This window comes from Anabrus simplex, chromosome 8 (genome assembly GCF_040414725.1).
Source record: "Anabrus simplex isolate iqAnaSimp1 chromosome 8, ASM4041472v1, whole genome shotgun sequence".
Taxonomy (NCBI): domain Eukaryota; kingdom Metazoa; phylum Arthropoda; class Insecta; order Orthoptera; family Tettigoniidae; genus Anabrus; species Anabrus simplex.
The window spans coordinates 130,446,380-130,473,027 of NC_090272.1; the positions used below are offsets into that span (position 1 = coordinate 130,446,380).

General features: G+C 37.4%; 1 protein-coding gene across 4 annotated transcripts in view; it reads left to right on the forward strand.

Moving 5' to 3' along the window:
- Positions 1-26,648, forward strand: part of LOC136878888 (gastrula zinc finger protein XlCGF26.1) — a 222,971-nt gene that overhangs the window by 108,370 nt on the left and 87,953 nt on the right. For all 4 annotated transcript variants that reach the window (XM_067152466.2, XM_068228849.1, XM_068228850.1 and 1 more), the window contains exon 8: positions 12,998-13,360. In XM_067152466.2, the coding sequence (XP_067008567.2) occupies positions 12,998-13,360 (363 nt within the window). The remainder of the gene's footprint in view (positions 1-12,997; positions 13,361-26,648) is intronic.

The following is a 26,648-nucleotide window of genomic DNA, read 5'->3' on the forward strand; positions in this document are numbered from 1 at the left end:
AGTGACCAGCACCATTGTCGCGCGTAGGCAATTGTGCGGGATTTCTGGCGATACGAACGACATACTTCCGTGCATTTTTGACCTTATTATAGAGGTGAACAGTTTTACAGTCAATCTCATTCCTGTCGTTTATTTCAAATGTTTTTAAATTTTTATTTCTATGCCAGGAGAGTCTACTGTAATCTAAGAACATTCTCCGAAGGAAAAGATGGCTGTTGAAATCGAAACCAGGAAAGATTAAAAATGATCGGTTTATGATCAGAATAAGTACATCGAAAATCTACAGCCTGTTTCGTGTCATTCGACAGGGTCAGGAATGGAATGAATAAAGCCCCCTCTAGCGGCGACAATAGGAATTGTGCCGGCTGCCGAAGCACTCCTCTGGGGCAATGGGCAATGAATGACAAATGAAATGAAATATTGGACAGTGTTGCTGGAATGAATGATGACAGGGAAAACCGGAGTATCCGGAGAAACCTGTCCCACCTCCGTTTTGTCCAGCACGAATATCACATGGAGTGACCGGGATTTGAACCACGGAACCCAGGTGTGAGAGGCCGGCGCGCTGCCGCCTGAGTAATGGAGGCTCCTTATAAGTACATTATGAACAGTAAAATCAATTGGTCTCACCTCCTTTTACACCCCACTGCCGTTAAGTTTATTTACCGCCCGCCCCCCCCCCCCCCCGCCCAAAGAAAAATTAAAAGAAGGCGTGTTTCTTTATGTTTAAAGGAGATTCCAAACACAAATGTTCACGTCTATTACCTTCAGTTTTGAGATATAAGTATCCCCATAAAAATAATTCACTTTTTTCACTTCCTTTAACCTCCTCTCCCTCCCCCCCCCCCACCTAAGTGAATTTTCCGGCAAAAAATTACTTGTTTCTTTAACAGTAAAGGATCTTCTAAATACCAATTATCACGACTCTAACTTCTTCAGTTTTTGATTTATGTGTCCTTCTGAAAGGAATTCAACTCCTTTTCACTCCCACCCCTCAAGATGGTCCCCCCCCCCCCCAAAGCGTTTTTCTTTGTTTTTAAAGGAAATCCAAATACCAATTTTCACGTTTTGTAACAACTTTATATTTATTATATGTATGTATTCTCATACAATTAAGTTAATTAATTTTTCAATTCTTTCACCCACCCTCTTTCATTGGATTTTCCGAAAATACGCGTGTCTTTACTTTTAAAGCAGATTCCAAATATCAAATTTCACGTCTGTAACATCTTCATTTTTGAGATATCAGTAGCCTAATTAAAAGAAATCAACACCATTTTGTCACTTTTACACCCCCGCCCCTCCACCCAAGTGGTATTTCCGTAAACTAAAAATACACGTTTCTTTATTTTTAATAGAGATAAAAAAATACCATTTTCACTTCTGTAACATGTTAAGTTTTTTGATATATACTGTAGAAATTCTCATTTTAAAATTTCACCCCTTCTTATTTCCCCTTAAGGGGATTTTCCAAAACAAAACAAAAATCAACTATGTTTCTTTACATTTACAGGAAATTCCAAATACCCACTTTTTACATCTGTAATATTTTACGTTTCTCAGACATTCTGTAGATATAGTCTTTCGAAAAATTCACCCCAATTTGTCACTCCTGTTTAATCGCCATTAATTGGATTTTCCAAAAACAAAAAATACGCGTTTCTTTATTTTTAAAAGAGATCCCATATACAAATTTTCAGTTCTGTAATATCTTCAGTTTCTGAGTATGTATCCTCATTAAAGGCATTCAACCCTTTTACACCCCTCCTATTGGGATTTACACAAAACAAAAAATACGTGTTCCTTTATTTTTAAAGGTGATTTTAAATACCAATTTTTACATCTGTAAACTTTTAAAGTTTTAAGATGTAGACACACTCATTTTAAAAATTCATCCCCCTTTTCACCCCCCATTATTTGGATTTTCCAAAAACGAAAAAATACCTGCTTCTTTATTTTTAAAGTAGATCCCAAATACCAATTTTCAGGTCTGTAATATCTTCAGGTTCTGAAATATAAGTAGCCTCATTAAAGGCATTCAACCCCTTTTTCACCCTTTTCCACCCTTCCCATTGGGATTTTCCGAAAACAAAAAATACGTGTTTCTTTATTTTTAAAGGAGATTCTCAATGCCAATTTTTACATCTATAAACTTTAAAAGTTTTGAGATATAGATACATTCATTTTAAAATTTCACCCCACTTTTCACCCGCTTAGCGAAGGAATATCCAAAAATCCTCTCTTAGCGAGCACCTACATCTTAATATGAATCTTTGCCCAAAATTTCATTTCTTTATGTCCAGTAGTTTTAGCTCGGCGATGATGAATCAGTCAGTCAGTCGGTCAGTCAGGACAAGTTATTTTATATATATAGATGGATGAATGCAAATTCATAATTTTTAGGTGAATAAAGTAAGGGACATTATTATTATCATTATTATTATTGTTATTATTATTATTATTATTATTATTATTATTATTATTATTATTATTATTATTATTATTATTATTATTATTACTACGATAGAAGCAATTTAATGAGTAGGTGTTGTCAGATATTATGTGAGTAGAGCGAATAGGGGGAATTTATTTAAATGTGTATGCTCATTCAGGTTATTGGCATTAGCATTTTTTGCGACGTAAACTTCTATTGCTTATTTTCTATTCAAAGATTTACTTTTATTTTCGAAGTGTAAAATTTTTAGATCAGTGTTGATGTCTGTGAAATGGTGTGAACAGTCTTAGATGTGCTCCCCGAATGTAACATTTTCAAGAAACAAGGTTTAAAAGTAGCCTTTAGAACGAATAACATATTACAGAGACACTTCAGCAGGTGCAACCTAAACAAAAAGGACCCTTTCTCAAAATCAGGAGTGTATTAACTCAAGTGCCAAGAACCTAACTGCAACGCCACCTACATATGTCAAACAAAACGTAATTTCCATACAAGATACAAAGAACACAAAAACGCGATCAGATATAATCGGCATTCAGCCTTCGGGGAGCACATCTACGACTGTTCACACCATTTCACAGACATCAACACTGATCTAAATATTTTACACTTCGAAAATAAAAGTAAATCTTTGAATATAAGAGAAGCAATAGAAATTTACATCGCAAAAAATGCTAATGCCAATAACCTGAATGAGCGTACACATTTAAATAATTCCCCCCTATTCTCTCTACTCAGATAATATCTGACAACACCTACTCATTAAATTGCTTCTATCGTAATAATAATAATAATAATAATAATAATAATAATAATAATAATAATAACGTCCCTTACTTTATTCACCTGAAAAATTATTTATTTGCATTCATCCATATTATATAAAGGTACATTTAACATGGAAAAGGTCAATAACATCTTTTCCCCCTCCAATGTTGATGGAAGGTTCCACAGCGCTCCAGCTGCTCCGCCCTACATCTCCCTCCCCTCTCCACTCTATAGTCTACTCGATTTAATCATCCAATAGGAGAGATCGACATCGATCTGCAAGGCCCCTCCCTTTCTTGCCCTCCCCTCTCCACGCGCAGCGTGGCTCACCACAAACTTTCCATGACCACAGTCCTGAAATAGTGTTTGGTGACAACAGACTTAACATCGGCAGTCTAGATAAATACGTAAGTTTTTTTCATTATATTAATAATTGTATATATTTTATTTTTTTGTCTTTACCGTTTCATGTTATCACTAATCTCTGTATCATTGACAAGTTTATGCTACGTAAACAATACTGTACATTCACATGGAGAAGGTCAATAACATCTCTCCCCTCTCCAATGTTGACGGAAGGTAAATTGCTTTTTTCATAATAATAATAATAACATTTGTAAGTGATTTGATAGAATCTGAGGATGTTCTTGTAGAACGAAACATGTCATTCTTTGTATGATAGTGTGTGTTTTACAGATATGTTTATAGTGTTTTAATTTACATTGTATTTGCTGTGTGTTTGATAGACTGAAAAGCCTTTATTACATTTAAGTAGAGATGAACATAGTCATCGCTAATATCTAACGTCTTCCCAACAGTGAGACCCCTAGCAAGTAGGCAGACCCCAGATGCATAAGACCATTTTGATGATGTGCACATGTGTCCCATAGCTAAATCGACTTGGACTGCTACAATATAACAATCTCATATTTAGTTTGATCCGTACTGGCTGTATAGTAAAAGAAAATTATATAATTGGTCCACCATAGTCAGTACACAAATGTGTCTTAAAAGAAACATTGAGAAAAATCAAGTTCCATGGTCCACAGATCGAGAGTGTTGGGGTACACTTTCCAGTCCAATGAACACACATTATTGCCAACATTCAAATATTAAGCACACTATGCATTTGTCATACAAGATCAGTTGTGCAACACAGTTAATGTGATACACGTATACGGATTTTCGTATATAGTCAGCCACCACTATACACCATCAACATTGTATTGTCACAATTGGTACGTGGTAATATGGTTTACGTAGCTGTTGCATTTCCAGAAAACCGGGGTGTCCCTTTAACACGTTGAGTGCCATGCGACCCCATTTGGGTACGTGAGAGTAGTCAAGTTTTTGAACTTCACGTCCCCATATGGGGTCGTACGTTCGTTCTAACTCAAGAACTGTGCGAACCCATTTGGGTGCGCAGTAAGTATTTGTTTCGAAGCTCTATAAAGCCTCTTCCTGCCATCTGCTGGTCGTCTATTTAAGTACGTGCATAGTCCACCTTCCATTCCTCAGTTCCTGTTTTGGCGCGACCCCATATGGGTACGTCAAGTGCTTTGTAGGGTGACAAAGTCATTGTCTACCTCGCGCACGGATTGTTTATGTAAGTGTGCAGAGCTTTTAGTTTCCTTTTCTTTTTTAAGTCGTTACGAGTAAATCGAACAGTAAAAGATTTAGTGCAGATAGTCTGGGCGATATATCGAACAAGTCGGACAATGATGATGTAGACGAAGTATATAGTTAGTGATTTTGAACCCAGTACAGAGCAAATAGCGATCTCGCACATTCATCCACATTGATGTTACTGTCTTCAGCATATGAATCCCCACTGTAATCCGGGTTTCTAAGCCAGCTGTTGCAAAAATTATGACCGTCTTCAATGATATAGTCACTGGTTTCCCATGTTGCACAATCATCGCTGCTAGGTTCTCTTACTCAAATTAAAATTTATACAAACTAAATTATATACTTGTTCTGTATTACTTAACTACTAATTCTTCTTATAATATTATTCTGTTACATCCTAATTTACCAAATTCACATGATTTTCATTACTTTATATTTATTCTATACAAAAATTTCCTAACCTAAAATCGAAAGATCGTCATTTACAAACATTTCCTCACCTAAAATCGGAGATGGTACATTTTTACGGCTCCAGTATGAACAAGCTAACATATCTCTCATAATCACCAGCATTTAATGCGTCCCTGCAAAGGAAAAGGTAAATATTACCCAGGTTCGTGTCAGTAACTACTGTATAAGTACGACCCCATATGGGGGCGCGTGTACGTGTACAGTTCGTAATGACCAATACGACCCCATATGGGGTCGCAATATTTTACCTAATATACATAATAATGTAACCTAATATATCATAAATATATCCTCATTTCAGCGATCATTTGCTTGGTTAAGCCTGTGAACCTTTTTTCACCAGGGAGTAACTCAATGTTATTAGCTCACGGCACTAGACGACAATCGTATGAAAATTGGTCTGGCACTCAACGTGTTAAAGAGCTGCACCACCTTGGGATGAGGACAAAAGTTTACTTTAGTAAAGAAGTATTCATGGATGTTGCTATTAACATAGCAGGCGGTATCATAAACACTGTGATAGTTTAACCCTTTCCTGCCTTTAGCGTCCGAAAGCGCCTTACTCTTCACTTTGCCTTCCGGTCCTTAGCGCCCAGAAGCGCATTATCTGCACGCTTACGCGAGCTCTGAGATATTTTTTTGTTTTCTTCGGCTTTGAAGTGTTTAGGAGGCATTTATGAACACGCAGTACGATCTACAAGGCTTAGGAAATGAAAGAAGAGCGATAATCTGTCTTGACGTCACCTAGGAAACGGTCTTCAACTTCCACGAGCGTGGGACAGCTGTTTCGTTCGTAAACATGGCGGGATTGAATGCTGGGGATATTGAAACTGAGCTGAATATAGGCGACGAAAGTGACGCAGAGTCATTGATTAGGGGTGGAGGTGAATACTTAGTGAGGGAATAACGTATCAACGAAGATAATTTTAGTGATAACAGTGATGTAAGTGAAAACGGATATCGAAAATTCGGACCTGATTGCGATGCCGCGGCATTTCAGTTAACACAAATATTTCGTTTCGTTACTCCGAATGATTATATGGATGATGTTGAACCTGTCCATAATTTCGAAAAAGTATTACGAGAAATATATTATTTTTGACATGTTAGGAGGAGACAAACTATTCAGTGAGATAGCCACTTGCATATATATCAATGCATCACTCAAACGGGCACATTCTGGAAACATACAGTAGATACAGAATGTGAAGGCACTTGCTCAGGGGAAATAGAAGCTGATATACAGTATACATTCCACTTCCAGAATCACGTGGTTATTGGTTAAGAGGGATTCATACAACATGAGAATGTGACAAATAGAGCCTACCTTTGTGTCGAGTACCAGAATTAGGAGGTGGAGGTTTGAACGAACAACCTTCTGACTCAGTGAATATGGAAATGGATGTGATGGTTTGTTTTCTAATATTATTGAAAATTTGAATACATTGTGATCAACAGTTTTTATTATATTAAACTTTTTCTGAAACAGTGTGCTCTGCTTCAATTTTTCCTAAATAATAGGTTGAAATCTGGCGCCAAGCGGACTGAAAATGTGGGCGGGAAAGGGTTAATATCTTGTAAGTCAGGCCAATACAGGTAATTTTTGGAGAAGTAGGTTTAAAATGTAATAAACACAATCCAATCTTGACATTTGCTTTACTCGTCAATGTACCCAACAAATCATACTTTGAGTTAATAAAAACATGGAGGCAATGACCGTATGAAATTAAACATTATGATGATAAAACGCATCACGTCCACACCTTTAGATATCCATACAGAAAGCAAACTTTCCTGTTTTTTCGTCGTGGAACTTCTGGCATTATCGGGACACTTAGAGATAGCAAATCTAACCTAAGCAAAGCAGTCTCTGTCTGAATTACAGCTGTTTAGGTAAATCCCAGTGTGATTTATGTAGAGGACAAGCATCAAATATACTTCAGATTTAAAGTTGTGGCTTTTAACAGCCGCAATTATCCAAGGAAGACACTATGCATTACATTTGGAAGTACAACTCCTAACATTTGCTCAGACATCCCAAGCGATCAGTTGGTGGGTGGCACACTTTGTACAGCATGGCTTTATTCTTAAAGGGGTGGCTTCTGCTACTCGTTCACTAATTGGGAGAATACGGAGACCATCTTTAGAAGCCATCTGTGAATAGATTCTCACTGTTTGGACTCTAATCGAGAACAAAACTATTGTAAATTTTTTTTTTTTTTAAACGGGATCTTGGTGACCTAATTTGGAATGACAGCACTGGCAGCGGGGAAATTGGCAGCACAGGCGGCGTTAATTCAAACAAAAGCCATGATTAGGTTTACTATGTGATAGGCCAACTGACAGAGATAAATGACTAGCATCAAGTTTTTTTTGTTTGTATTAATTTTGCTTAATCATGTTGTTTGAGTCATCAATCTATAGACTGGTTTGATGCAGTCCTCCATGCCACCCTATCCTGTGCTAACCTTTTTCATTTCTATATAACTGCTACATCCTACATCTGCTCTAATCTGCTTGTCACCGGGCGAGTTGGCCATACGCATAGAGGTGCGCGGCTGTGAGCTTGCATCAGGGAGATAGTAGGTTCGAATCCCACTATCGGCAGCCCTGAAGATGGTTTTCCGTGGTTTCCCATTTTCACACCAGGCAAATGCTGGGGCTGTACCTTAATTAAGGCCACGGCCGCTTCCTTCCAACTCCTACGCCTTTCCTATCCCATCATCGCCATAAGACCTATCTGTGTCGGTGCGACGTAAAGCCCCTAGCAAAAAAAAAAAAAAAAAAAATCTGCTTGTCATACTCATGCCTTGGTCTACACCTACCTTCTTACCCCTACACTTCACTCAAAAACCAACTGCACAAGTCCTGGGTGTCGTGATGATGATGATGATGCTTGTTGTTTTAAGGGGCCTAACATCGCAGATCATCGGCCCGCTGGGTGTCTTAAGATATGTCCTATCATTCTCTCTCTTTTTCTTGTCAATTTCATCCACAACGATCTCCTCTCACAAATCTGATTCAGTATCTCTTCATTCTTGATTCGATCTATCCATTTCATCTTCAGCATTCTTCTGTAACACCATATTTCAAAAGCTTCTATTCTCTTTCTTTCTGAGCAAGTTATCGTCCATGTTTCACTTCCATACAACGCCACGCTCCAAACAAAAGTCTTCAAAAACATTTTTCTAATTCCTATAATGTTCGAAGTGAGCAAATTTCTTTTCTTAAGAAAGGCCTTCCTTGTTCGTGCTGGCCTGTATTTTATGTCCTCCTTACTTCTGCCATCATTAGTTATTTTACTACCTAAGTAACAACATTCATCCACTTCCTTTAAGACTTCATTTCCTAATCTAATATTTACTGCATCACCTGACTTCGTACGACTGCACTCCATTACTTTTGTTTTGGACTTATTTATTTTCACTTTGTACTCCTCACCCAAGACTCCGTTCATACCATTCAGCAACTTCTCCAGATCTTCTGCAATCTCAGGTAAAATAATACATAATATGATACATAAAATTGATGCCCAATGCTTATCCCGTTAATCTATGCGGTCATATATGAAGCAGGATGAATCTTTATAGGGAGGTTTTATGACCGTATGCCCTTCCTTCTATCATATATTACATAATTCATTTTGTCTGATTAACTCCTGATGAGGTTGATCTCGGAAAGGGCATCCAGTTGTAAAAACTCATTACGAAGATTCATCTCTCTTCATACCTGACACTGTTAAAAATGGGATCAAGATTGGACGTACATTATGAATTGATGGATATTATTGACAAGTGTAAAAACTTTTAAAACTGTGAACACCTTCATAATAATTGTTGAAATGTTCAAACTTATATTTATCAAGTACTACTCCTGTTCTTCCTCCCTCTTTCCTCGCTAGTCCAGCTCAGAGTGCAATGTGGCATAGTTAGTATGATACCAGCTGGCTTGTTTACCAGTAACTTTCAGTTATTCATTGAAGTTTCAAGCGGACAGTGTACGTCAACATGGGTCGTTCGCTATTCGCCTACGGTTTTCTTCGAAAAGTAGTGTGCTGCGACGAACTACAGATCTCCAGGATGAACGGTCGAATGTTAAGGTCTTCCAGTTGTTGATATCAGTGTGGCACATCTTCATGTTAGCCTTAATTACATCCTTAATCGCTTCCTCTGACCTCCCAAACAACGTTTACCCACTGTTAACTCCGAGTAAAACACTTGCTTGGGAATGCGATTGTCGGGCATGTGTATTACATGCCATGTCCATCATAGCTGACGTCTTAAACCCATGGCTTCTATGCTGGTGGTATGTGCCTCTTCAAGTACGCTGACATTTGTGTGTCTATCTTGCCAGGTTATATGCAAAATTCTCCTTAAACACCGCTGCTGGTATTGTTCCAACTTTTTAATTTGCCGCCTGTATCATGTCCAGGATTCAGATCCACACAGTAAGCTGGGAACTGAATTGTATACGAGGATCTTCATTGCAGCATTGACATCGTGATTGTCAAATACTCAGGATTGTAGTTTGGCAAAGGATTCTCCAGCATGGTTGATTCTAAATCGGATTTCCGAATCTATATTTGCACTTGATGAGAGGATGCTGCCAAGTTAAGGGAAGGAGTTTACTACTTGAAGGCTCACTCCGTCGATGGAGACATTGATCTCTCTGTTTTTCTCCAGGAGCTGGTTGATAGAGAATCTGTCTTACTGGTATTCAGTTTGAGACCAATCTTTCTGTATGCAGTTGAAAAGGCATTCAGGATTAACACAAGTTCTTCTTTAGACTGAGCTACAACTGCATTATCGTCAACATACTGTAACTTGACTAATGCTGTAGAAAGTGTACGAGTCTTCGCCCTTAGACGGGTCAAACTAAACAGTTTCCCATCCAGTCTGTAATTTATCTGTATTCCTGGAAGAAGAACGTCCCTTAACTAGCTGCATAATAGCGGTTATATATAATGAGAACAAAGTGGGGGCAATCACACAGCCTTAACGCCAGTATTGATACGAAATTTCTCTCAGACAGAGTTGGTACCGATAACAGCTGCCATCATACCAGCGTAGAACAGTTTCAAGTTTCCTGTTGAAAACCATACAATCCTAAAATCTTCCACAAAGCATCACGGTTTACATAATCAAATGCCTTAGCGAGATCAATGAAGACAATATAAAGAGGTCTATTTTGTTCTCTGCATTTTTTCTGAAGCTGATGAGCTGTGAATATCATATCCGTGGTTCCTCTAGAAGGCCTGAATCTACACTGGCTCTGCTAGTATTTTTTCCACTAAGGGTAGTTTGCCGAAATTCGAGCAATAAGCTTTCCCAAGGAAGACAGTAATGATACTCCCCGATAGTTATTACAGTCTGTTCGATCACCTGTGTTAAATATTGGAACTATAAGACTATCTCTGAATTCGGGAGGCATTTCTTCAGTGTTCTAAATTTTAACAATCAATTCATGTAAGTGTCGTAGGAGTTCCTCACCACCTTCTATGAGAGCTTCCGCAGGTATACCATCAAGACCGGTGGCCTTGTGTCACCTTGTTTGATTAACAGCACGCTTAACCATCCAATGTTGGTAGGGAGCCAAGTTGTTCTTTGAGGGTGCTTGTTCTATTGAGTCATACACCTGTTCATCAACTGATTCCTGATTCGGGAAATTCTCTTTCCATTCTACCAAAGGCTTGGAAGAATTGTCTCGAATCTTTGTCTGCTAGATATTGCAGCTCTTTTGCTTTGGCTGTCCAGCAAGCATTCTTGAGCATATGGGTTCTTCTTTGGAGATTTGCTTTGGCAAGACAAAAGGCTTCTTTCTTTCGAGGCAGTTCATGTCCTTTCACCACACTTGCAAGGCTTTTCTCTTTTCTGATATCAATGCTTCAATCTCATCATTTTCACCAAACCAATCTTGATGTTTCTTGGTCTTATAACCCATCGTTTCTTTGCAAGCATCCCGAATAGTGGTCTTGAGGCTCTCCCAGTGGTGTGTTACATCCTGATGATACTCCTCCGATAGTGTCTGATGAAGCAGTTCTCTATATAGTGAGGCATATTCGGGAATCCCAAATTTCATGGTATCAAAAGCAAAACACTCAAACATAAATAGCAGATGCCTGGAAGCCTGAAAGCTATTGGATTTGTTACTGGAATGCAGTCACAGTAGCCTACATACTACCACTCCATCTCTGTTAGTGGGAATGGCAGGATAACATTCATCATTACATAATCAGGTAATGATCATTATGGGAAAGCTCTTGCCAATTTTCTACAGACTTCATCTAACAGTGTGAAAAGCATGAAAGATGGGGATTCAAAAATAAGCTTATTGGAGGAATGATTATCCACACTCTTTAAGAATTGTGCACTTATTAATCACCTGCACTAGAACTTGAAATGATTCAGACTAACAAATGTTAAAGTTACAACATTAACCACACAAATTACTGTAAATTAAGACAGTTGTTACCTTAAACATTTCCAGAACTCATTTTAATGACATATAGAAATGCATTCCAATACAATAGCTGGAAGACTGAAAATATTAAAAAGGCTAATGAAAAATAGAATTTGTGAGGAAAGAGAAACAAATGAAAAGGGTCATACTCTTAAACTATGCAAGGAAAAGAGAAGTTAAAACATACTATGCAGAAAATGTGACCCCAAACATGTTCAGCACGTTCTCATCCTGTGCCTTACACGTAACTCTTCCGCTGCTGTGGTCGCCTATATGCACAGCACCGGGTGCCTTGCTCTGCAGAAATCATATTTTTGCAAGTTCATACTTCCACTCACTGCGAGTGTAGCATTTCCGCAGTACGTCATTTCTAGTAGCCTTCTGACATTTCTTAGTATTGGACCTATTTGAACTTGTAATTGTGTAAAATTATTGTTTTAAAGGAAGTTTTTAAAAATATTATTGGAATATCATACTGCCAGGGACTACAGAATGGCTTGCCAGTGCAAGGAATGGCTTTTGCAAATTCTTTCCACTTATTATGCAATGTAATTTTGTAAAAGAAATTTTCTTCAAAATTCCAATTTGATAGAAATATCATACCACCAGATACTACAGAATAGTTTGTCAGTGCAAGGAAAGACTTTCGTAAGTTCTCTCTCACATATCATGCAGTGTGAACAATTGTTTATAAAAACAAATTTAATTACACATCCAAGGAATATAGTGTGCCAGAGAATTCTGCAGCAGTTAGAGTTGAGCATATTTTATACAGTTTTAATTAAATATAGTCGAAGGTAAGAAGGGAAAAAAAAGCTTGAATAATTAAGTAATCTAGAATTATTTGTTTTCCATAATAGGCATTAACACTAAAGAGTCAGCAGTAAGTGCAAATGAAATTTGACTGGAAATAATGAAGTATTTGGCAAGGGAAGAATCAAATGACTTCATGGAATAATATGATTAGGAGGGTACCTTCTAATTTGATGTCAGCAGTAATCGCTCCATGTTCAGACGAGGGAAGAGTAAGGATAAGAATAAATATCAGTATTTCTTTGATTACTGTTACTGGCAGAGTTTGAACTGTCAGTTTCCATTATGAATTACTCCATGTTACTTATTTCAGACAGGGAATTATTTGTAAATTTTTGTTATTAAATGTAATATTTCACAGTATTAAAAAAATATTAGGCTGAAGTGTTCATTTTATTTCAGGTGTGCAGTTCGTGGATGTCAGTACAAATTCAGCTCTGAAAAAGATCTAGATGTACATAAATCCTGTCATGTTGAAGGAAAACTCAGAGAATTCATTTGCTGCAAGTGCCAGAATCCCTTTGAACGGTGGCGTAACTGTGCTCTCCATCTTTGGAAGGTGCATGATATAGATGCTGGGCTTCTCACTTGTCCAGTATGTCTCAAATACAAGAGTGCAACAGCAGTTGGTCTGGACAATCACATTAGAATCCATGGTGACAAGCGTCCCTTTAGTTGTTCAGACTGTGGCAAGTGCTTCAAACAGGCTGCTCAGTTACGAAATCATCGTGTTATGCATTTGGATGCTGCAGATGTGCCCAGATGGTACGTATTTTAACGTAGAATAAGCATTAGTGGTAGTTTTACTTTCATTTTATTATCACATAGTGTTGCATGATTAAGTTTGAGTTCAGAAAGAGAATGCATATAGATTGGCTGAATTTATAGGCAGTTCAGCCATATTTAAATACTTTAACCCGTAGAGTGGGGCTCGCTTCAGGTGACGCGGCTTGAGCGAGCCCGATGGTGGGCGCGCGTCATGTGAAGCGCGGAAAGTTTTTATTTTTTATCTCCGTTACGAAACAAGCGGTAGGTTTGAAACTTTCTCTGTATGTTCCGAGAGGTGCTGTCATCTGACAGATTTTTTTTCACCTTCGTGTATCTAAGCAGTTCTCGTCTAGGAATCCTCTTATCTGCTACATAGCTGCGTAGCGCAAGAACAACCTATGTGGCGCTTGGCGAGAAGCTCAGTCGGTGTGCCGCGACGAGCGTAGTATTTCGTGTCCCGGTGTGAATGTTTTCAGCTCTCATAAGTTGTTTTGTTGGTATATAAATTTATCTTGTGATTTATTGTTTTAATTCTACATGTAGCGTTTCCTATTTGTAGTCAACATGTCCAAAAGAATTGTAGATCTTCCGAGTGATGATATACGGGATATTCTTGAGCTCAGTGAGGAAGATAGTTGCAGTGATTCTAGTTTAGGTAGTAATGGTGAAACTATCCCGCTATTACATGCTCCAAGCACGAGTGCTTCCGTCAGAGTAGGCCTGTTGCCTAGATGCCGCTGACAGGTGTCGAGTTCGAGCTCCGATGAGAGTAGCGAGTCAGAAAGTGAGAGTGATTTGCCTCCTACTCCGCCTAATGACTGGGATGTAAGGGGATGTAGGAGAGCCCGATTTCCAGCTACATATCAAAGTGGAATTCAGGGCGAACTTTTAAATAAAAAAGAACCGGACGAAATATTTGAGTATTTCATTGACGATGAACTGTGCGAACTTATTGCAGAGCAAACTAATCTGTACGCTCAGCAGTCAATACAAGCTAGTATAGGAACAGCTAAAATGAAAAGGAGAAGCAGGGAGAGGGATTGGGTTCCTACTAACAAGGAAGAAATAAAACTTTTATTTGGGATCTTTCTTCTTCAGGGTATAATTCAAAAGCCGAAGCTGTCTCATTATTTTTCACGTAATAGATTGTTTGCTACGCCCGTGTTTTACGAGACCATGTCCGAGAAACGTTTTTTCCTTCTACTGAAATTTTTACATTTCTCAGATAATGAGGCTTACGATCGGCAAGTATCCCCAAAACTCTACAAAGTGAAGCCAGTTCTAGACATTCTTGTATCAAAATTTAAAATGTCCTATTTACCAGATGATCGTCTATCAATTGACGAAAGTTTACTCCTTTGGAAAGGTCGCTTGGGGTGGAAAATGTACATTCCGAAGAAGAAAGCTCGTTTCGGGATGGAATCTTTTAAATTATGTGAGGCTAAAACAGGATATGTGTGGAATATCCTGTGGTACACGGGCAAGGAAACTGAGCTAGTAAATGAGGTTTGTGGGGTAAATATTTCTCAGTATACCAAGCCCTCAAAAGTAGTGTTTGCTCTAGCTGAACCTCTTCTAAATAAGGGATATCTCATAGCTCTTGACAATTATTACAGTAGCCCGGAACTCTTCGATCAGCTCAATGAGTTTCAGACAGACGCTGTCGGCACTGTAAAATCTAACAGAAAAAAATCTTCCGAAGGACGTCATGGGGAAAAAGCTGAAAAAAGGGGAGGTGGCTTTTGCCTGTAAGAACAAACTCATGGCCTTGAAGTGGAAAGACAAGAGAGACGTCTGCATGCTGAGTAGTATTCATGACGCGGAAATGCGCACTGTTGTAAACAAGAAAGGAGAAAACAGAGAAGCCGGTCGTATGTATTGAGTACAATGACCCAATGGGAGGGGTGGACTTATCGGACCAATGTATCGTGTCATACAGTATGGCGAGAAAAAGAATGAAGAAATATTACCACAAGATTTTTAGACACCTACTAGATATAACAGTGTTCAATGCTTTTGTGATATACAAGAAACACGGCGGTAAATTCACTCAGCTGGAGTTTCGTATTCAAATTGTGCAGAAACTATTTCAGAAGTATGCGAACGCTACCCCTAACGCAGCCTTGCCAATTCGATCAGTGAGACCCGCACCCGTTGACTTGTCAACTCGATTCTCGGGAAGGCATTTTCCAGATTTCAATCCAGCCTCGAAATCAAGACTGCACGCAAATAAGAGATGCGTTGTTTGCGTGGCGAAAGGCCAGCGGCGGGACACTCAGTATTGTTGTGTAGTATGCAATGTCGCTTTGTGCCCCTCTCCTTGCTTCAGGCTATACCATACAGTTGAAGTATGAGCATTGAAAATATGCCAGCGAGTCTCAGGTTCCATACTCGGGGAATCTGAGAAGATCGTAGTCTACACTCGGTGACCGCTGTACATTCTGCGTGCCGGCAACTATCAGTGACCATCCTGAAATAGTTCTTTTCAATTTTTCTCCAGTCATTTGTTATAGCTATTGTGTGTAAATAATTAGTGTAAATAGTGTTGAACAGTGTAGTGTAATTTTGTGTAATGTGGTGACAAAATTGTGATGAATGAACTCGTGGATTACTCGCTGCCCTCTTCAATGGCAAGTTATAGGCCTACGTGGTGAGTAAATTTTTCTATTTTATTTCAGGAAAATGTGATATTTGAGTGAATATGTCTGTATTATTTGGAGTATATGATACTTTTTTATTTGTGCATTACGCATTTCAACTTTGAATTAATATAAGCAACACAAATAATACTCCGAATCGGAGTAAATATGAAATGGCACATAAGCAATTTTTGCACTGACACTGGATGAATTGAAAAATCGTTTTAATTGTAAATAATAACACAATTTACACCGCAACGTATAATTTTATGCTAATTTTAACATAATACAATATTTAAGCGGGTGTAGGTTAGCAAAAACTATTTCTTTTCTAAAGAAAAAATTTACTGAAAATGATTCCCCACTATGCAGGAATTCCTCTTTTATGACCTCCCCACTTAACGGGTTAACTCTATTATTCTGTAGGTAACATAGTCAACATTTGTTGATGTTTATGAAGTATGTACATTGAGTAGGCAGCCCAAAGGTTGATCGGATCCTCAATAGCTCTGCCATCAGCTGTCATTTGGGAGACATTGAAAAGACATGTAAGGGAAACGAGGATTGAGGAAGTTTTCTGTTGCTTTCCTCACTCAGCCAGAGGTTGCTGTTGCACATCAGTCTGCCAAGACCGCAGAAATATACACTCCAACAGACCCTATGAGCGGCATTTTCACACGTTTCATAACGGGGACTGGCTGCATAAAGAACAGCATTACTAGCATCGCTCTTACCTTAATCACTCGCCAAGGGCGAGACTGAGACAGACAGCAAAATGAAAGAAATTTGTTCTAGTTCATACCAGAAGACATAGTGCACTCTAAACATTACGTCTCACCAGCAAAGGCAAAGTTTATGAAGTAAATAAAGGTTTTTGAAAAAAAAAAAATGTGGTTAGAAATAAAAATTATATGCAATCTACACTCAACCACACAAAAATTAATAACTTTCAAGCTCTTTAGGCCTTTTCAATCACAAAATTACCAGCTGTTCAAGTGAAGGTACATACTTCCCCTAGTGCACCGTCATTGCATTGTCCTTCTAAGGAGGGCTGCTGTGGTGTTTGAAAGGTGTTGGAAAGGTGTGGCAACCCAGCTGATGAGCCCACTGCCATACTGGGGCGAACACTGGTAATTTCACAATTGAAAGGTGTAAGGAGCTTGAATGTTTTTAACATTTGCAATCAATGAAATTAAATTATGGTTTCCTTCGGAAACTAAATTTTTGACACCCAAAAATTTGCTGTCGCAGATGATAACTTTCTTTCAAAATCCTCTTGTTTGAAATAAGATAAGTCATTGAGAAGAGTCTATCCTTTTCAATATCATATGTTGGATATCTTTAAAAGAAATAAATGTTTCAAATAATTATCTTAAAAGTACTTGTTTCATCCCTCGTTGGGGACATACACTGCTTATAGAAGATACATATTCCAAAATACATAGCAAATACATGACAAAGACACAAAAAGTATTTAAAAAGTATGAAATACCACAAATGTATAACACTATTGTCTTCCTTGAACTGCCTCCCAATGCTCAGCTCTTGTATAACATGTCTTATGCTAATGGTATTACATTTTATAAAATATGATGAGTTATGATGGCATTTAAAATTTGTTGAATTAAAATCTTTTCTTGGAAGTTGTTTATTTGTTCTTACTATTATCGTCTTGTTGGATTTTGAGTTTGTTTTTTTGTAATCCTCGCAAGGGAAACTCAGTATTGTTTGACTGTTGTACGGATGTATAGTTTGACGGTTGAACTTGAAGGATTTGTTCTAAAATATTTATTGAGGAGTTTAGAAATAAAATAAATTCTGTTTTTATTTTAGGGAGTTGTAAAGGCAAACATTTAGCGGTATTACATTTGTTTTGCCAGAGACTGACTGAGTGTGTCAGGCAGCTGTTAAGGAGAAGATGTAGAGACAGGAGGGGTAAGGCAGCACTGGTGAAGACGTGGGAGGGGAGTTTGTGTCGTCATGAATAGTTTTATTATGTTTGTTTTTTTGATAGAGATATGTTGAGATTTCTTCTAGCAGTAATTTTATATGAATTACTAGCATGGTACCCGTGCTTCGCTATGGTATTATACTAAAATTTGAAATTGAATGCTTAACATTTTATATATAATCTGCTAAAATTTGTGATCTGACAGCAAAGTTCCTCCCATTTTTCAGTCTTTTTTTTCCAGCAATTGATTTCATAGTTCCCAGGCTAGCTCCAGGTATTCTGCCCGGTCAGTTGGGTCCCTAAATCTTTGCTATCTTTTCCTATAAGCATTTTTAATATGAATCAAATCCTTGAAGAGATCCAGCATGGTGTTGTCTTGGGTGCCTTGGTGGTACTGAACCTGCGGCTGGACTGCATTCGTAGTCATTACCCGGCCAGGACCCGTTTCCAGCGCGGTCCGCACATTTTGGCAACGGTCCAGAACGTTATTACCGTATTTGCTCGAGTATTAGACCCCCTTTTCCCCCACTTTTACAGCCAAAAATAGTAAAGGGAGTCCAATATGCGATAACCTCAAAATTTTGTGCAGCAAACACATGACTTCTAGGCTATAAAGAGCTATAAATTGTACGTGTAAACATTCTGTATTTTTTTTTCCTATTGGTTTTACGTCGCACCGACACAGATATGTCTTATGGCGACGATGGGACAGGAAAGGGCTAGAACTGGGAAGGAAGCGGCCGTGGCATTAATCAAGGTACAGCCCTGGCATTTGCCTGGTGTGAAAATGGGGAAACCACGGAAAACCATCTTCAGGGCTGCTATTATTTAATTATTTAATTATTATTTATTAATTATTATTTAACAAACTTAGAATGTGTTTAAGTTATACTGGCTGTTTTCGTCGGAAGGCAGTATTTCTAAACGTAAAAAAGACAATAAACGGTGAACACGACTTTTAGGCCTATGGTACACATAAAAGTCCGTTTTAATTACTCATATCACATCTTTCGTTACATCTCATTAATTCCTCTGGTGAGGTTGACGTCAGAAAGGGCATACGGTCGTAAAAACTCGCAATGAAGATTCGTCTCACTTCATACTCGACCCCGTAGAAAAAAGGGATAAGGGTATCATGTTATCATATAATTAAAATATTGATACAATAGGACTTAATGGCCAGTCATTTGTCTCTTTCAGTTAAGCAGTAGGCCTACCCTACAGTAAACCTGATCACTGCTTTCATTTGAATTATCGCCTTGCGCCGCCTACTTCCTTGCCCTGCTACCAGTGTGTCAGCAATTCAAGTGACATCTTCACTGCCATCTGGCCAGTCACGTCAGCCATGTTTCATTCTCTTTGAGCCATGCACTGCAGTCGAGAGCATACGAGGTCCCGTCTTTTTGAACCTTTGAAAAATAATTTCGTTCCCGTCTATACAGTCTAAACAGTGTAAATCTATTCCCAAATGGTTTCTGGAGATAGTCTCTGATATTCCCAGTTGGTATATATGTAGCAGAAGTCACTCCTTCCGAATAAAGCCGTGCTGTAGAAGGCATGCCAAACCATCAGCTGATAACTAGCATATGTTATGAGTTGTACTTCCGAATGTAATACATAGTAACTGGAAACATTCTTTTGATAACTGCAGTTGTTGAAACACAGACGACCCTGTTTTTAAGTACATTTCATGCTTGTTCTCTACATTTATCACATCTGGATTTACGTAAACAGCTGTCCATGATATAAGACAGTCCACATTATTTAGGTTAGGTATATTATCACCCTGATAGTGCCAAAAGTTCCTTGATGGAAAGAATAAAAATAACAGGAAAATACACCGCATAGTGTATGTATATCTACCGGTGTGGCGGTAATGCATTTTATTGTCATAGTGTTTAATTACGTACGTTCGTTGTCTCCTTTTTTTATTAACGCATACCCTAGTATGTTTTGTTTGGCGTCCCTGAAAATCATTTAAAGTACGTGGGGACATAAAATTATTATTATTATTATTATTATTATTATTATTATTATTATTATTATTATTATTATTATTATTAGGTACGTTGGCGGGTAAAACAATCGTTTTAACTGGATAGCTTTCATCACGTTTTGAACTTACTTCTCTCCAAATATATACCTATATTGGCCCGAGTTACGAGATATACAACAACCCCTTTGTTAATGATCTCGCCTGCTGTATAAAGAGCAACAACCGCGAATATTTCTCAACTAAAGTAAACTCGTTTCCTCATCCCGAGGTGGTACAGCTCTTCTTAGACACATCCCCAGTGGAGGGGAGTTACATGCACTGCTTTTACTGCTTATCAACCTTCCTGCCAAAGTCAGACCCCCGAAAACAGCAACTAATTGTGCTAACCATTATGCTGGCAGACAGTATTAACTACAAAACAGACTTATAGCATGACTGATGCATGCTTGCAATGCGCGGGTTGGACACAAAGCTAGGCCTATTCATCTATTTGTGCAACGTCATCAGAGCTGCAGTAGACCTACACTACAGAGGTGGACATTTCTTAACTACGAAACAAAGGTGTACTGCATGAATTCGACGTGTTTTCATTGCGTAGGTTGTACGGACTAAACTATTCACAAATTTGTGCAATGTCATCTGAGCTGCAATAAGACTTGTACCCACTTCGAAGTGGAATCGTCGTTCTGTGACGAATTACGTTGGGGTGTCTTATAGGCGAATTTTTTTTCATTTCCTTCGTCTCGAAAAGCCGGGTGGGGTGGTCTAATACACGAGTACTGTAAATACGGTATTATTAGTTGAATTTAGGTTATTATTATTATTGCTGTTCTAGACCGCGCAGAAAGAGGCAAGATCGCTACTTGGCGGTAAATTACATCTGCTGCCATTGTCATTGCTGACAATGTGACCAGTACCATTGTCGTGCGTAGGCAAGTGCGCAGGATTTCTGGCGATACGAATGATATACTTCCGTGTATTATTGACCTTATTATAGAGGTGAACAATTGCATGGTCAATATCATTCCTATAGTTTATTTCAAATGTGTTTACATTTTTATTTTTATGCAAGGAGAATCTACTGTTATCTAACTTTAAGTTCTCCAAAGGAAAAGATGGCTCTTGAAAATGAACCCAGGAAAGATTAAAATTGATCGGTTTACGATTAGAATCTAGTAGTACATTATGAACAGTAAAATCAATTGGTCTCAACTCCCTTTTCACTCCACTGCCGTTAAGTTGATTTCCCCTCCACCCTCCAAAAGATAAGTTGTTTTCCTTTATGTTTAAAAGGGATTCCAAATACCAACGTTCACGTCTGTTACCTTCAGTTTTGAGTTATAAGTATCCCCATAAAAAAAATTCACTTTTCTTTCACTTCCCTTCACCCATGCCCCCCTCCCGCCTTAAGTGAATTTTCCGGAAAAAAATACTTGTTTCTTTAATAGTAAAGGATTTTCTAAATACCAGTTATCACAACTCTAACATCTTCAGTTTTTGAGATGTGTCTCCTCATAAAAGGAATTCAATTCCTTTTCACTCCCGCCCCCACCCCGCCCCCAGGATGATTTCCCACCAAAAACTTGTATTTCTTTATTTTTAAAAGAGATTGCGAATACCAAATTTCACATCTGTAAAATCTTCAGTTTTTGAGATATTATCCTAATTAAAATAATTCAACCCCATATTCAGTCACTTTTAACCCCCACACAAGTGTTTTTTCCAAAAACAAAAAAATGCATGTTTCTTTAATTTTAATAGAGATAAAATATACCATTTTTCACTTCCGTAGCATGGTAAGTTTTTGAGATATACTGTGTAGACATGCTCATTTTAAAATTTCACCCCCTATTTAGTTCCCCTTAAGTGGAGTTTCCAAAAACAAGTCACCAGTGTTTCTTTACTTTTACAGGAGATTCCAAATACCAATTTTTATGTCTGTAACATTTTACATTTCTAAGAAATACTGTAGATATAGTCTTTCTAAAAATTCACCCTAATTTGTCACTCCTGTTTAACCCCTATTAATTGGATTTTCCAAAAACAAAAAAAAATACGTGTTTCTTTATTTTTAAAGGAGATCTCAAATACAAATTTTCAGGTCTGGAATATCTTCAGTTTCTGAGATATAAGTATCATCATTAAAGGCATTCAAACCCTTTATTGCCCTTTTTTACCCCTCCTATTGCGATTTTCTGAAAACAAAAAATATGTATTCCTTTATTTTTAAAGGAGATTGCAAATACCAATTTTTACATCTGTAAACTTTTAAAGTTTGATATATAGATATTTTAAAAATTCACCCCCCCCCCCCTTTTCACTCCCTTAGTGACGGAATATCCAAAAATCCTCCCTTAGCGAGCACCTACATTGTAATATTTCTTTATGTCCAGTAGTTTTGGCTTGGCGAAGATGAGTCTGTCAGTCAGGACTTGTTCTTTTATATGTATATAGATGTTTGGGGTTAGATTTTTGGTCTGTTTGGATGTAAGAATATTCACTAAAATGTCCTTGTTTACTGTGCATAAAATAGTTAAGTCCTGGTCTATGGTTGTGAAAGTGAATTGAAAGTCTTTCATGTGAGTACTCATCACCGAGTATGTTGTATTTTTCTGAATTAACGTGTTCCTGATAGTGTTATAAAAGTGAATTGAAAGTCTTTCATGTGAGTACTCATCACCGAGTATGTTGTATTTTTCTGAATTAACGTGTTCCTGATAGTATTATAAAACTTCTTCCTGTTTGGTCGATGTATGTTGTTGCACATTGAGAGCAGTTAAGTTTGTAAATGCCTGAATTTAAAAATCTGTTATTTCTATGGATAATGCTGTGATGATTATAAATTCATTGGCTATTTGTATTGTTTGTACGGAAAGCTATATTAATAATGTGCTTTTGAATATATTGGTAATTTGATAAATGATAATATTATTGCCGGCCCCGTGATGTAGGGCCAGCATACCTGCCTCTTACCCGTAGGACCAGGATTCAATTCCTGGCCAGGCCAGGGACTTTTACCTGGATCTGAGGGCTGGTACGAGGTCACTAAGTCTACATGATTATAATTGAGGAGCGATCTAATGGTCAGATGGCCAAGAGCCAAGAGAACAGCCGTGAGAATTTCTTGTGCTGACAACACAACACCTTGTAATCTGCAGGCCTTCAGGCTGAGCAGCGGTCGCTTGGTATGCCATGGCCCTTCGCGGCTCTTGCGCCATGGGGTTTGGTTTTTGGTTGTTATTGAAATTAAGTATGGAAAAATTCTTCTTGTTGATCTTAGATTTTGTGATGAGTTTGCATTGAGGTTTATTTCTTATTTTTTAAATTATACTGTCTATGTATTTCTTGTTACAGTCATTGTTAATTGCTGTTACATAAATTATGTTGATTTCTTTTATAAACTCTTTCTCTGAGAATCGGATGTTACATGCTCTATTGATCAGACTGTAAAATGTAGCTCTTTGTTTGAGAATCAGGTTGAAGCAAATCTTGTTTTATTATAGTATACAGTATTGATAATTTGGGTTAGTTTATTATATTTTTTGAGTGATAAGTAGTTATTTCTTAGTACTATTTAGATATAATTTATAGTCAATCTGTTCTATCTTAATTTTTCACGAATTGCTTTTAATTTTATACAAGTGTTCAACAAATTATTTTTAGATCTTCCAGACAGTGATTTATATTTATTTAAGTACAGTATACCAACAGATCATAAGAAATTTTAAGTGTTGTGTGACATCCTCAAGACAGTGACTTATTATAGTGTATGTTGAATATTAGATGGCTGATGATGGCCTAATATCAATAGGCTGAAACTAGTAACCATGATTAAAATAAATTGAAGTGTACCCCTGCGTAGGTTTACAAACATTCCCACAGAAGAAGAAAAGGAGGAAAAGCGTACGGCCCCGGGCCTTTTCAAGATAACATTGCTTTCAGAAAACCATATTTATTGCAAATGCAAAATCCCTCAGTGGGTTTTCCCTTAATATAGAACAAGACAATTTAAATCTCAATACAGCCTCAGGCTGTGAAAGGAGTACATATATACTGGACTTGAGTCCCAAAGGTTTAATATAACACCTCAACCAGGACATTAAAACAAGTTCAACCTTCCAAAAGCTGCCCTCCATATAAAAGCACCCAGTGCATACAATACCAGAGAAAACTAGCTTCAATTCATCATCTTAAACCATTGACGATGGAGGTGGCAGCTAATTTCCAAAGTCCCTGCACTTATACAGTTACATTAAAAGGCAAGGATTACAATCATGTCATATGCTTGAACGTTTTACACACCCAATAGTGAGATCCTCCCTTCGTCTTACCCCGCGCTAATACCTCAGTTTTATCTAGTTAGTAGGGCTTACCTCCACACCGTGGACAAGGCAGGGTTCAAAACCTAATTGGACCAGCCGCTGTCACTGAAGGCGCCGAAAATATCTCCGGCTGCTGGCTACAAGTGCAGTCAAGTCCAGTCCCTGACTTCCGTCCGAAGCTCGACACAGGCGAGCAAGCGGCAGGCGGGAGGGAGGGAGGGAAGGAAAGCCAGCCCGATTGGCTGGTAAAGTGGGGAAGGCACATTGCCATGGTAGTGCAGCGGAAGGACGAAGGAAGAATATCAACCTTTAGAAATACGTTGAAAGAAGGTGCTAGTTAGAGACACATCAATAAATAATAACCCGTAAAAGGCTGAACATTGCTAATAATAATAAAAAAAACAAACGTCAGTCTTAAGGGCGCAACCAGGCAGCCAACAAAGCCCAAAGGGGGCGGGGGAATTGCGTAAAACATATGGCACATGAAGTACTAATTTTATACCGTATTGATTAGGTGGATTACCCTATTTATTTACAACAATTCTTTCGTGTAAAGTACTAAAAATGTATTTTACATGAGAGCCATTTGAAACTTTCATTCTTCATCAGAAGCTGCTTCATACATTGTTATATCACTATACCATAGTGGAATATAGTTGCACAACACTGACTAGTCCTCCTAGGATTATAAAAGCTGAAAAGATTAACTCAAAGCTACCATAATCAAGAAATATGTACATTTTGACTTACAGTACTTTTCATGAAAGGATTATATCATCTTCAATACAGAATGTGAAAATTATAAACTTTGATAGTACTGTGAGGTTGAAAAAATTTAGTGCATGTTTATTTTTAGTTGCTATTGCAAATTTAATGCTGGGCTCTATTTTATTTAATTGATCTAGTACTGTGGAATTATTAGTGACTCTTCAATCTATTGTCGTGAAAATATCAACATCTAACCTATAATTTTATTCTCTTGATGCTATTATTTTCTTATATATTTTTGCAAGTATCAATCTATATTTCCGGAGGCCGGAGCTCCCGTTGGGAGTCCTGTCTGGTAATAATAATAATAATAATAATAATAATAATAATAATAATAATAATAATTGTATGGTGATATATGTTGTTATTAAATGAGAAATAGTTATTGTTAGGAACAAATTGTAGAACAATCATAAATTCTTCTATTTCATGTCTACTTAATTTACTTAGTTGCAATAGATTTTCTTTAATTTAACTATACTATCAACTGGTATATTTATTTCTTTCTTTCTTTCTTTCTTTCTTTCTTTCTTTCTTTCTTTCTTTCTTTCTTTCTTCAGTTAATTATTTGTTTATTTATTTATTTATTTATTTATTTATTTATTTATTTATTTATTTATTTATTTATTTATTTATTTATTTATTTATTTATTTATTTTTTTTGGGGGGGGGGGGGAGGAAATCACCAATTATAGTAAACCTACACTAATTACTTTTAGCATCATTTTAATTTAATTACAGTCTAACCTAAAACTATTTCTAATACACTTATATTTCTAATACACTTAGATTGCAAGAGTTCCAATTACAGTATTTACACTTTTACACTTATGAAACTAAGGAGTGTCTTCATCAGTCATGTTAGTCTTTTGTCAGTGTGGCAAAAATATTTAAGAATGGTTTGATAGGAAAAGTGAGGTTGAGCGTTTGTTTCTTCAGGATAACTCCGTTTTAGGTATTATTAAATCAGTAATGTGCTGAATTGTTGTGTGAGGTAGTGTGTGGTTTCTCGTACATGAATATAGTATTTAGCCATGAATTTATGAGGTACGCAAAAATGTATCCTGGATATAATGTCTGGGTTGCCTATGGTACTGTTAACAGTTTTGTGGCAGAATTTAGCATCATCAATTTTTCTATGGTCATCTAGGTTAATTATTTTCATATTCATAGCACAAATAATTAAATATCCCACAATGAACAGTATCTTCAATTAAGTGAGTAACTCAAGACTGCAGAAAAGTCATCAACATGGACAAACAATCCATCCCCAAAATCAGATGACAGTCAAGACATCAATAATTAGCAGATACTCATATGTCAAAATACAACAGAGGAAACGCCCCTCTTACGTTTGTATTCTATTACACCGGTATGTAACAGATAACCACCATGATCAAAATGGCTACTCCAAAGTACCGAGGAATTCATTAGAAAAGCTTTCATATAACCCTATTGCTAGAAATGGCTTGAAAATATTTAAATAATAAAATGATTACTATGAAAAATAAGAGAAAATGAATTTAACCACCATCTAGGTTATACAGAGACTTCGTACATAATAGGTTAGTCAGTAGCTCCTTAACATAAACAATCTTTAACTGGCATG